Source organism: Balaenoptera borealis, assembly GCF_965194805.1.
Source record: "Balaenoptera borealis genome assembly, chromosome: 3".
NCBI lineage: Eukaryota > Metazoa > Chordata > Mammalia > Artiodactyla > Balaenopteridae > Balaenoptera > Balaenoptera borealis.
The window spans coordinates 182,045,528-182,059,533 of record NC_138866.1 but is presented as its reverse complement, the minus strand read 5'-3'; the positions used below and the strand labels follow the sequence as shown (position 1 = coordinate 182,059,533).

The window sequence follows — 14,006 nt, the reverse complement described above, 5'->3', positions numbered from 1 at the left end:
GAGGCTGGTTATAGAGCTGGTTGAGTCTCAAACCCACCAAAGAAGTGTGTCTGGCTCAGGAGTCAAGGGAGCTTTAGGGGAGACTGGGAGGCCTTGGCATCACAGATGAGGTGTGCTAAGCAAGGTTAAGTCAAACGCAGGTGAAGCTAGGGCAGAGTAAAACCACGACGTGGCCAGAGCTGGCCTTTGTCCGTTGTATAATAAGCTGACTTCAGACACCAAATCCCCTCCTACTCTTTCTCCTTCGTACAATACCAGCTCTGGCTGGTGAGGTCTTCCTCCTAAGTCATGGGTATTCGAACTGCAGGATGTTCTCAGAAACTCTGACATTGTGGCCACAAGAAGCTTCCCATTCTGCTGGGGGTCAGATGGGCGTGGGCTTCATCAATCTCTCAGTGGACAGTCAGAGAGCCTCCCAGGAGGACACAGACTCAGCCAGCACGAGGCACTGAGGTGTTAAGGAGGGAAGTGCCTGCCATAATGACAGTGGGTTGGAGCTGATCTTTAATGATGCACGAATCATACGTATACACTTTCCACCAACTGGAATCTATTATTTCTCTTTTGAGCCAGCTGTTTCCTTGGCTTTGTTCCCTATAATGGAAGGGAGACCTTGAGATATTACATCTTTCCAATCCTACATCCTCAGAAATCTATACTGATACTTTAATAAAGGGACTCGCTTCTCCTCCAAGAACCCCTCTGTGACAAAAGTCTGTTTGGGTACAGCCTAATGCACGCATAATAAAGATATACGGCCATAAGACCGAGCAAAATTCCTGGCAGCCTGTTATTTACAGTGACTGTAGATTGTGAATGGACATTTTAAAGAGAAGCTTACAAGTTAGTTGTACCTTCTGGTACAATTACCTCGTACAAACATGACTCACTTCGGCAGTTTAAATGCAAGAGTTGGGTGTCCCCAAATCAACATTCCTATAAATAAATCTCTGAATCATGAACTGAATGCATAAATGTTACAAATATTTCTCTTGATCTCAAACACAGTTTTAGATTTAAGATCTGATGCGTTAAAATACCTTCGGGAAAACGCGAGAAACAGAAGCAGAGATCATGGCCATCCCTGTGCACTGGGGCGAAGCTTTCTGCACTCGAGAAGCCACCATCCTTTCGGGAAGACAGAAACTCCAGCAGTCAGAGTGTGGAGGGTACGTTTCCTTCAATCCAGGAGGGGAGGCTGCTTTAATGTGCTGATGCAGCCCATTTGCTTTGTTTCTTACATGGCACTCACAGGGCGGACTTTTATGGTAATAGAGCAACGCTAATGCTTTTGGGTGGGACGGGCCAGGAGTCTCGAGGGTAACAGAACATGTAACTGGAGGAATGCGGTTGTGTCAGCTGGGAACGCCGAGGAGAGGACCATCCAGGCCAGAAGGATGTATACATTTTTTTGGAACGCTCGCTCAAAGGCACTGTGTATCTCAATAAGCGCTGGCTTTCCAATCAGTGGAACATACTTTGTTGTTGCTAAACATTAAAAAAAAGCCCACTTTGAAAGCATTGAGAGAAATTTAGGTGCTGACATCATCCACCCACTAGATTCATTTTTTTGTGTGAAATCCTAAAGTTTTATTTGTGTCTGATTAAAAATATATTAGAAGTTTCTCAGACTCACAGACATAGAGAACAGACTGGTGGTTGCCAAGGGGGAGAAGGGGTGGGGGAGGGATGGAGTGGGAGTTTGGGGTTAGCAGTTGCCAACTATTATATATAGGATGGATAAACAACAAGGTCCTACTGTATAGCACAGGGAACCATATTCAATATCCTGTGATAAACCATCATGGAAAAGAATATGAAAAAGAATACATATATATGTATAGCTGAGTCACTTTGCTGTACAGCAGAAATGAACACAACATTTATATCAACTATACTTCAATAGAATTAAAAATATATATATATTTGAAGTTTCTGTTAGATTCTCATTATTTCATGGATTTCAGCATATAATGGTAGTCACCCACATGGGCCTAAGAGTCAAATCTATAGTCAGAACTCTATCATCTGTGTTTAAAATATGAAATCACATGTCAGGACACAGGCAGTTGTTTTTCTCCTGTTTAAAACTGCTGTGTGACAGCCAACCTACCAATGAATCCTACAGAATGTTCGGCGTCAAAAGAGAACTACTTCAGCTGACCGTTCTTCCCCAGTACTTTTCTGAATTTGTGTCTATGTTGTTCCTAGTCATTTTCATATCTTTAGTTGCTGCTGTTGCATTCCCATCAAGAGATGCAGGGAAATACAGGGTTCCTCTGTGGCCAAGGGGAAAGGTGCCTGCCAAGAACTCTGAACTTCTGGTGAAGGTCACCAAATACTACAAAATGGACTCAGCACAGTAAAATCATCTTGTTGTGCACAAACGAATAGCCAATGGCAACGGCATTTTGTGGAGAAATGTGATATCATATAATAACACTAGCACAGCTAGGCTCGGGGGAGCATAGTAAAATACCTCTGAAGGGCATGCAGCAATTCTGTGGTCAGACAAGGACCAACCCAAAGCTCAGAACATCCCAGAATAATCATCACGACAAAGAATGGGTATGGGCTGCACATATTAGACCCCCGTGTACAGCTCAGCATCACAGGCCAGAAACTTTCCACCTGGCTCTCATTAAGTCCTTTGAAGAAGAAGGAAAACCAGACCTGCACAGTCTATTCTCTTGAACGTGAAATGATCACCCCAGACGCTCAGGCTCACGGCATGTCAAAAAACAGGGCGATTCCCTCTACAGATCCACTGGAGATGCTTGCAGTGCCCAGGGGATTAATTCTGGTCCAACAAGAGCTTAAGTTTTGGGGGTTGGCAGGACAGAGTGGGAGCGGGGTAGTTTGGAGGACATCCATTGCCCGCTCTCAAACCACTTTTTCAACAAGAGTAACTTACTGCTAAGGATGGGGCCCTGAGGGACCTTCACAAGCACCTGGGGAGAAGGGAAGTTGCCCGGAGGCAGCTCAGAAGGGACCGGGGTGAGGGCAGAGGATGCTAACGGACCCTCCAGTCCGAGGCCCCTTTGCCGGGCACAAGTGAGGTCTCTTCCCCAAAGGCAGCAGCAAACCCTTTTGACTTTAAAAACAGTACCAGATAACAAGCTTTTTCACAGCAAAGGAAACCATAAACAAAACAAAAAGACAACCTACGAAATGGGAGAAAATATTTGCAAACAATGTGACTGACAGGGCTTAATTTCCAAAATATACAAATAGCTCATAGAACTCCACAACAAAACAACAAACAACCCAATTGAAAAAATGGGCAGAAGACCTAAATAGACATTTCTCCAAAGAAGATGTACAGATGGCCAAGAGGCACATGAAAAGATGCTCAACATCGCTAATTATTAGAGAAATGCAAATCAAAACTACAGTGAGGTATCACCTCATGCTGGTCAGAATAGCCATCATTAAAAAGTCTACAAATAACAAATGCTGGAGAGGGTGTGGAGAAAAGGAAACCCTCCTACACTGTTGGTGGGAATATAAGTTGGTGCAGCCACTATGGAAAACAGTATGGAGGTTCCTCAAAAAACTGAAAATAGAGCTACCATATGATCCAGCAATCCCACTCCTGGGCATATATCCAGACAAAACTATACTTCAAAAAGATACATGCACCCCTATGTTTATAGCGGCACTATTCACAATAGCCAAGACATGGAAACCTAAATGTCCATCAACAGATGAATGGATAAAGAAGATGTGGTAAATATATACAATGGAATACTACTCAGCCATAACAAAGAATTAAATAATGCCATTTGCAGTAACGTGGATGGACCCAGAGATTATCATACGAAGTGAAGTAAGTCAGAAAGAGAAAGACAAATACCACCATATGATATCACTTATATGCAGAATCTAAAATACGACACAAATGAACATATCTATGAAATGGAAACAGACTCATAGACATAGAGAACAGACTTGTGGTTGCCCAGGGGGAGGGGATTGGGGAGGGAAGGACTGCGAGTTTGGGGTGAGCAGATGTAAGCTATTACATACAGAGTGGATAAACAACAAGGTCCTACTGTAGAGCACAGGGAACCATATTCAACATCCTGTGATGAACCATCATGGAAAAGAATATAAAAAAGAATATGTGTATATATATATATATATATATACACACACATATATAAAAACGGAATCATTTTGCTGTACAACAGAAATTAACACAACATTGTAAATCAACTCGACTTCAATTAACAAAGATATTTTGACCCCTTTAATTACTGAGTCCCCTTCAGTGACGGAGTTCCCTAAGTTCTAGCTGGGGTCCCACTGCCAATTAGAGACTACATTCCTCAGGTGTGGCCGCAAAACTAAATTCACTCCAGTGACAGAAGTGGGAAGAAGTAATATATGTGATTTCCAGGCCACCCCCTTAATGGCAAGTTGCTTGTCCTGAACGTCTCCTTCCTGCTGGCTGGAAGATTTGGCGGCTGGATGCACCCTGGAGGCCACACGTTCAGGGCGGCAGAACACCTCCATCGCCCTGGACACGCTCACCTATGGGTTGCTACGGGGCAATAAATACAGCTCTATCCTATTTAAGCCACTGTAGTTTGGATCTCTTTGTTACAGCAGCTACGTAATAAGCCTAACGGACACTCCCCATGCAGCAGGGGCTATATTTTATTCCTCTTTGTAACCTCATCATGACTCAGCTCAGTGGTTTACAATGAATAAGCTTTCAGTAGCTTATTGCTTATTGGGATGAATGTTGAATAAATGAAATCCATATATGTGTAATGTTAGCCCCAAGAGAAGTATTTAAAAGCTTAAAATCCTACATACTTTTAATTTTTAAATGACATCAGACAAAATTATGTTCTGCCAGGTTTGTCCTTCACACATCATAATAGGTCTACAATTAAAGTTGGTAAAATGTAGAAAGTACAGAAAATAAAATGACTCTTAAAGATGGTACCTATATAATAATGCTTTGGGTTTTTTTTTTTTTTCCAGTCTTTAAAGTATCATAGAATTGTAAAATAATACACTCAAGGATAAATTATGGATTAACAATTTAAACTAATTTTACATCCAAAATTATCCTTTCTTCTTCCCAAGAAAAGTTATCAACTTCCAAATCAGCTAAAATATTGCTCTAACAATTAACTGCAAATATGTGTTCCATAAAAGGTAATCAATATGCATCAAAGAGCTTGATCCTCCATTGAAACAAACCTGATTCTTTGCTGACAAAACCTGGTCAAAACAATTTGTAAATCTATCCTGCATTCCTTGGAAAAATTAGCTGTGTGAAAAAACAGATTTACTTTAAAAATGTTATTTAATTCATCTCTAGTCACTGCAGGTAACTTAAAGACTTCAGTCAAATTTACGGGAGAAGAGTCAAAAGAATTTCATGTTGTTTCACAAATAATGATTTTTAAAAGGTTGCACTGCTGCTTGCTCAAGGCTAAACTACTTCTGCTTTGATGTCACTACTTCTAATAGTAAAGCTTTGTGAAGAGCCTTTTTAAAAAATGCAAAACCAAAGAAATATAGTGTAGAGCCTAGATGTCAATATACAAACACTGATTTTCAAGGCTGATGCTTTCATGAGTGTCTTATTTATGCCAGAGGAGAGAAGAAATTGCCAGTCCATCTACTAGGAAATCCTACAAAGACTTCCCCCCCAGATCTCACTCCACTCAGCTCTGAGGGTACAGTAATTTCTTAAGGTGAAACTAATAATCCTTAGCAAATATAATTGTGTGTTCTCATTGCCAATTTACTTGTTAAAGTTAAGTCCTTGTTAGAGTTCATTCTAACTCTAAAAAATAATTTTTTATCCTAGCAAATCAATCTCCTTCCCCAATGGGTGTTGTTTTAAATATACAGACTGATTAGCATCCTTTTAGTTTAATCAACTATAAATGGTATGCCTGCATCATACTCACATTGGTATCTCGAGCTACTTACCATCCTTTCATTTAGGATGATGAAAAATCACTTACGGCCATTTACATTGCTGGCATGTAAATTTAAAGTAGCTATCCATCACTAAAACATATTATGAAATTATTAAAATGGCATTTCATTGTACTTAAAACAGTTGCTCTGATGTGAATTTTAAGTAGAAAGTGAGTTAAACACATTTCCCAAATAATTTCTCCTCAAAAGCCTTAATGAACTGTTACTCGCAGAAGAATTTCGACAAATAATGATTATTTGTCCTATAATTAAGACTAGGATGGCTGTGTGGCATTTAGAATTCGAAATGGAAAGCTCTTTTCATCCCCCTGCCTACCTTCAGGATTGCATTTTTCTTAATCTGATATTTTCCCGTGAGAGACTCAGCTAGTATTCTGACTTTGGGTTGCAGATCCTTGGAAAACTACACATGAGACTAATCCCAGCTCTTCCTCTAGATGCTTTGGGCAAGTTCTAAGTGACTCAGTTTCCTCACGTATAATATGAGAACAGAAATGACCACCTCAACGAGCTGAGGAATTAAGGAGGAAGTGTGGGGAAAGGGTCCAGGCGGGCATGACCCCCGCTGGTGCCCCATCTCTTCCCTCTGGTTACTCAGGCTGATTGGCCCGTCCGTTTTCACCAATGTAAACCTTGAGACCAGAAATGATGTCCTTCCTCTCAGCCTGATTCTTTGGTTTCCAGACTCTTGGGTGTTTCATTAGTGTCAAAACCATGAAAGCAGTCCTGAGGAACTGGATTTGCAATGAGAAAAGGATGGGGTAGGATAAGGAAATGGATTGACCAGTATTTTGAATGTTGTTGTTGTGTTCTTGTTTCTTGTATTTCCAGCATCTTTAATTTTTTGTCCTGGGAATTTTCCTTTCTAGGACACATGCTCAGGATCACAACAATAACACAGCCCATCACCTCCTTCGATGCTGGTTCTTTTTTCCATTTGTTAAAACTTTTAAGAGGTTTTGAATGGGGAGAGTGGCAAGGGTACTTTTCATCTCATACTAATTTACATTATTTCTAGTTCAAAAATTGCCTAGTGCAATGGGCCTGTCCAAAAGTGGGTCCACGTTTATCAAAAAGAACATTGTCCTGTTCCAGAATTAGGAGGAAACCCACAGCAGCCAGCCGTGCTGGGCACACGGGATGCCGCCGGGCCCGGGGCGGAGCTGGCTCTCCAGGGCGAGGTCTGAGGACGAGCAGGCTGTTCAGCCCCCAGAGCTCTTGGCCACAACGTGGGGACATTTCAGGTGAGGTTCGAGGGACTGACTCCGTGTGCCTGACCGGGAAAGTGTGGTCACTGCCGGTATAGTCACACATGGAACCTTGTCTTTTGGGAAAGTGTCATAAAGAACATGGAGGGCCAGTCCGTTTATTCTCCTGGAGAGGATGCCACGTCTTGCTTGTTTAACACGTGCTGCAGGTATCCGTTATCAGTACTCCCTGTGCACCAACCGGAAAATCCTCACAGTCTTAACTGAGACACACCCTAGGCTTTCCGTGATGTCACGGAACAGCATGTGTGGAGAATGTGTGTTCCAGGCCTCGCCTCCACACAGCGGGTACTGGACGTATTTGGGGCAAAGTTCTCTATGTGCTTCTTGAGGGTCTTCAAGAAAGTCTACTGGCTCTAGCGTTTGGTGATCCAATGCTGACCTTGCACACTGTTGGGTTTTAGGATGGGCAGGCAAGTGCGTTGTATAAATGAGTAGGAAAAAGGACATGGATGCAAAGATGAGAAGGCCTCCCCACTGGTGACACAGCAAAATGGGAAGAGCCCTTGCTAGCTGTGTTACCTTGTACGAATGACTTACCCTCTCTGAGCCTCAGCTTCCTCCTCTGTAAAATGGGGATAATACCAGCCTTACAGAAACTGGATCATAAATAGTGATAAAAATAGGTTAACTACTACTTATTGAGTACTTACTGTGTTCAGTATTTGGCCCAAGCACTTTATGTGTGAAACTCCCTTCATATTCACAACAGTATTAAGGGACAGCAGATTCTGTTGTGATCCTGATTTTACAGTGAGGAACCTGAGTCATAATGATAGTCATAATGGGAGCCGGTACCATTAATCATCACAATGTCATTATTACTGTTAGAAGTATTAATGTCTAACGAGGAAAGAAAGTAAAACAACAGGAATTTCTTCACTTTAAAAAATTATAAAAGCAAGATTTATATAGGAAAAACCTGAGTAAGGGAAATAAGAAATATAAGAAAAACTGAGTAAGAAAAAAATTGAATAAACTAAACATTCTTTAGATTTACGCTTGATTTCTTCCCCCTATGCCTCATTCTCCAAAGTAATAGGTAGTCATGAAAACTATTTGCCATAAATGAGCCTTATGGTCTGAACAGTTCTATAAAGATGTGATTAGAAACTGAAATTATTTGCTAGTCCCAGAGAGAACAGAGAAAATGGACAGGGGAAAGTATAAACAAATAATTCCCCCCAAATTAAAAGATAAGAGTTTCCACATTTGGGGCTTCCCTGGTGGCGCAGTGGTTAAGAATCCGCCTGCCAGTGCAGGGGACACGGGTTCGAGCCCTGGTCTGGGAAGATCCCACATGCCGCGGAGCAACTAAGCCTGTGCATCACAACTACTGAGCTTGCGCTCTAGAGCCCACGAGCCACAACTACTGAGCCCTCGTGCCACAACTGCTGAAGCCCGTGCACCCTAGAGCCTGTGCTCTGCAACAAGAGAAGCCACTGCAATGAGAAGCCCGTGCACTGCAACAAAGACCCAATGCAGCCATAAATAAATTAATTTAAAAAAAAAAAGTTTCCACATTTGAAGGGGCCAGCCCAACAAACAAGAAAAGACCCACACCAAGTCACAGCATCAGTGAAATTTAGGAAAATCAGAAAGAAGAGAAGATCCTAAAATCTAACCCCAAAGGACAAGCAAGCAAACACCATTTGCAAAGAGTCAGGTGTCAAATAGCATCCTACTCCCAACACAGGACAAACTAGAGGACAATGGAGGAGATTCTTCAAACGTTTGAGGCAAAATTCTTTCCCACCTAAAACATTACTCCCAGACAAACTGTCAATTATTTCCAATATTTTATGATGTTTAGAGGCTCAAAAATTTTACCTCCTATATATATACTCTTTCTCAGGAAACTACTAGAGCATCTGCTCCACAAAAAAAAGAGGAAGTAAATGAAGAAAAAGGAAGACGTGCGATACAGGAAACAGAGGATTTAGGAGACTATGGAAATTCCCAGGGGGCAGTGAAAGAATGTTCCGGAATGACAGCTGTGCGGCAGCCCTGGACAGCAGGTCCATGTTCGAGCAAGATGGAAAGCCATGGGAGAGAAATCTCCAGAGAGGGGAAAAGGGAACTGATTGATTTGCTATGTTTGGCATTTGGAAAAGTTAATTTTTAGTTGTTTGACAGGTATGTTACAGCATTAGAAAAAAAATATATAGAGCGACAGATACACAGAAACTAAGCAAATAAAAATATAAACAGGGCAATCATGAACTCTAGGAAGAATAAAAACTTGTACAAAGAGGGAAACAATCAAAGTACACTACCTGTATGAGCAACAGACAAGATTTACGTAGTCCTGTAAATGTAAACCATGACTGCTGATTTATCCACAAATTGAAATTTCACTCTATTGGGAAGATGGCGGCGGGGGTGGGGGGTGATGGAGGGAGGGTGAGACTGTAACTATAGCCTCACCTACAAAATAGCAGGTTGACGCTGCCTAGAATTCACAAACCAAGGAACTGTATTCTAAGCACATTACTTACAAGGTGGAGAAGCAGGTAAAAGGACTGAACTTGGCTGCCCTGGGACCCTCAGCCTGGGAGGTGAAGAGGGACAGTGACGGCGATTGTTTTCAACAAGACTTTCAGGGCTCGTTTTTTGTTTTTTTTTTTTTAAGTGTGGTATAACTGACATATAAAGATACATTATTTCCAGGTGCTTGAACTTTGATGCTTTTTAATTTCCAAAGATGTAAATATGCTCATGTATAAAGATAAACACATAAAATAATACATTTAAGAAGGGCTCATCCTGAGTAGGCAACTTCATCAGAGACGCTACTAACTTTAAGAAGCTGCTTTTAGAGCCATACTAGGTGATTCTGATCTGATGGCTAAAGATTACAGTTTTCTGCTCTTTAAAAAAAAATCTGAATTTAGGAAGTTGATTCGAATGCCCCAGACTGATAGAAAAGGAGCAGAAAATTTAAGGATGAGAGATAATTCAATAAGAGGAAGAGAAGTAAAGAGCGAAAAGCAAAAGAATAGCAAGTAAGTTAGAAAAAAGAACTTGAGAAAGAAGTAAACGTTGAAGGCTGAGGGACTGTGGACAGGCTCATTACTCAGCAGGAGCCGGGAAAGGAGAGAGACTCACGGACACGTGTGCTGGTCGTCCCCACCTGGGTGGTGCACAGACGGGAAGCAATGGGAAGGAAAAGATGTAATGCAGGCAAATAAAGCATGTTTAAGATTACTGGTAATTGACTTGAAACTAGTTGCTGATTTTCTTTTTCTTTTGAGCCTTAAAAAGGAGGCTCATGAAAACATATACCTAAAAGAGCAAAGAAAACTAACACATTTTGAGAGGGAAAAAGAGCATTTCCAAAGAGGCTGAAAGCTCTCCCCCGTGTGTGTGAGTAGCGGGATTCCAAGGCAGGAGACGGGTCTTCTTTGGGGCACAGGAGGATGCAGGGGATATGAAGATCTGGGACAAAGGCTACTCGGAAATGTAGGGTTCTTCTTTTTTTCCCCTAATTGGCAACAGGTTTTGACTCTGAATTAAATTTCCTTTCCTTCTTCTATACTTTAATAAATATTTGTGCTACATCAATTTCCCAATGTTCTGAGTTTCTGGGTAAAATGATATTTCAAGCCTCGTTTCCATTCATCCAATGCACTGTGAAGTTTGAAAGCCTGTGCAACACTGTGGAAATTCTAAGTCACAGGTAGGTAGTTCTAAAGCAAAGGTCGCCATTTTGACGCCACCATTATTTATAGTTCCAGAAGTCTGAAGCCCTTTCAACTGTGTGAAAAGAAGAAGAAAAATGCATTACCTTTTCTATAAGGCAAGCATATACACAGACTGCTTATTCCACAATTTACACAGTCATTTTTTAATCATTTCTAATTATATTCACGAGAATTCTAGAAGTATAAGTAGCCCTGGTTACCAAAGGGGAAAGGTGGCGGGCGGGGGGGTGGGAGGGATTAATTAGGAGTTTGGGATGAACAGACACACACGACCGCATATAAAATAGGTTAACAACAAGGACCTGCTCAGGGAACTCTACTCAGTGTTCTGTAATAAACTATATGGGAAAAGAATCTGAAAAAGAATATATATATATATATACACACACACACACACACACACACACACACACATATATATGAGTATATATAACTGAATCTCTTTGCTGTACACCTGAGACTAACACAACATTGTAAATCAACTATACTTCAATAAAAAATACATAAATTAAAAAAAAAAGATGCAGAAAAGGGAGGGGCATATGGTTGGCAGAATTGTAAAATGGCCCCCATTATCTTTGTGCCCCTCCCCTTGAGTACAGATGGAACCTGGAAATATGATGAGCTATCACTGCCATGGTTAAGTAATAATAAGTTGACTCTGACAGAGGAATGGACAAGGAAGATGTGGTACATATATACAATGGAATATGACTAAGCCATAAAAAAAAGAATGAAATAATGCCACTTGCAGCAACATGGATGGACCTAGAGATTGTCATACTGAGTGAAGTGAGTCAGATAGAGAAAGAGAAATATCGTATAATATTGCTTACATGCGGAATCTAAAAAGAAATGATACAAATGAACGTATTTACAAAACAGGCACAGACTCACGGACTTAGAGAATGAACTTATGGTTACCAGGCGGGAAGGGTGGAGGGAAGGGATATATATATTTAAAATGGATAACCAACAGGGACCTACTGCATAGCACAGGGAACTCTGCTCAATGTTATGTGGCAGCCTGGATGAGAGCGGAGTCTGGGGGAGAATGGATACATGTATACGGATGGCTGAGTCGCTCTGCTGTGCACCTGAAACTATCACAACATTGTTAATCGGCTATACTCCAATATAAAATAAAAGGTTTAAAAAAAAAAAGTCGACCCTGAGTAATCAGAAGAGAGATTATCCTGGGTGGGTCTTACCTAATCAGGTGAGTCTTTAAAGGCCTGTGAGGAGTCGGAGAAGCATGCTTCAGCTGGCCTGGAAGAAGGCAACATCCTACTGTGAGCTGGCTGTCACCTATATTTAATTGGACAAATATTTATCAATGACTAGTATTTGTAACAATCTAGTGGGCCCTTCTATGGATTGAAAAAAAAATCACAGTTCTGTTCTTCAGAGGGCTGACTGTCTAATAAGAAGGAAAACACAAGAGCACAAAGTTTTTCTTCAAGGCAGATAGTAAAAAAAAAAGTCCCAAGAGAGACATGAGCAAAGTGTTACAGCAGTTTAAAGGTAGAACAGGTCACATCTGGCTGGGAATAGAAATATTTAATAGAGAAAGAGTCATGGGAGAGGGTACTAAAAAATAAGTCGGATTACCACAAACAGAGAGATTGGAAAAAGGAAAGCAAAGGGGCTGGACGAAACGAGAGGCTATTTTCGAAGAAGACAGACCAAATAAACAAAGGCTTAGAGGTGTAACGAATCCAGGGCGTATTTGCAGAACGCAAGCGGTCCAATGTGGCTGGAGTATACGGACCAGCAGTGCAGCAGGGGAAGGTAAGGCCGGAAACGTAGGCTGGAAAGGCTTCTAAACGTCAAAGAAGGATCAGTAACAGGGAGAAGCAGGCGGGAGTCCGGATATCACTGCAGAATTGACTGACTGGACGTTATTAAGTTGATGATTTAACAACCTCAGATCCCTTCCTTTCTGCTAACAGGTCCAGGGTGGTTCCAGAAATGTATATTACCTTGACTTTAAATATAAATGTGTGTTTGGGGATATTAAGAATAGGCGTGACGTGAGGGACAGGATTCCTTTAGACTCAGAAAGATAACCTTCACGGCAAATTGGAAACCTCTACTATATTTATCTCTCTAGCTGCTCACATATACTAGCAACAGCTTATCCTAACCTTTATTACTGACCCTTAACTCTAGATCGGTATTGTAGCCCAGTAGCGTATCCTTCATTGCCAATTTGGTCTTTGGAGGAATTCTATCTTCTTGGCTCTTTCTTTCTAATGACAGAAAATTCCAGTGTGCTTTTCTGATACTGGTCATTAGACCAATTCCTGTGAGTCAGCAGAATTCCTGTCTTTCTGATATTGGTCAGATGCTTCTCTGTCCCTAATCCTAGGGGGTATCACAGGGAAGAAAAGAGATAACGCAGTTTCTGTATGTTGTTGACTAGCACCTCCTTCCCGAAACGTACAGAGATTTCTCTTAAATTATTTGTAATTTCGAAAACATTTTTTGAAATGCCCTGTTTGGATTACAAACACTAAAAATATTGTAATATTTCCTTTAAGTAAGAACTACTTCCAGACTCCTTCTAAAGTACGTGTAACTTATCTGAAATAAAGTGCTTAGTACTTAACTAATGGTGTTAGTTGACCTCACTCAGCAACACAAAGAAAGCTTGGATTCCTTAAAACACGGTTCAGTTATAAAGATTAATGTGAAAAAAAAAATCAACTTCCATTTTAGGATGTGACGGGGTACCTTAGAGTATATCAATGTTCCCACTAAGAAAAAACAGAAAAATAGAAAAAAATGAGATGCACAAAACATGCCTCTATTTGAATGCATCAGTGACCAATGGAAGGAACCAGGAAGAAGGGAGGCCGAGGCTCTGAAGCTTTTGGAAAAGGGACAACCGGGGAAAGAGCAGCTGAGAGTCTGTAGCTGCTTCTTCCCCGGGAAAGTTTGCCGATGCTGGAGCCTAGAGTCTGAGGGCTGCCTGGACAGAGGGCTACTGCGGAGAGACACCAGCAGAGCTCTGGGTGGACGTGCAGCACTGGGACACAAGATTAGAGACTTGAAGGGCCAG

At 41.3% G+C, this 14,006-nt stretch overlaps 1 protein-coding gene across 3 annotated transcripts in view; it reads right to left on the bottom strand.

Moving 5' to 3' along the window:
• The window catches only part of LOC309625657 (uncharacterized protein), a 192,821-nt gene that overhangs the window by 146,875 nt on the left and 31,940 nt on the right, over window positions 1-14,006 (bottom strand). The window contains exon 1 of one of the 3 annotated variants that reach the window (XM_082385705.1): window positions 1,041-5,402. The exons of the other annotated variants lie outside the window; for them this stretch is intronic. Within the exon in view, the coding sequence (XP_082241831.1) occupies window positions 1,041-1,127 (87 nt within the window). The 5' untranslated portion in view covers window positions 1,128-5,402. Of the gene's footprint in view, window positions 1-1,040; window positions 5,403-14,006 lie in introns of those variants that run through there. 3 annotated transcript variants of the gene reach the window in all.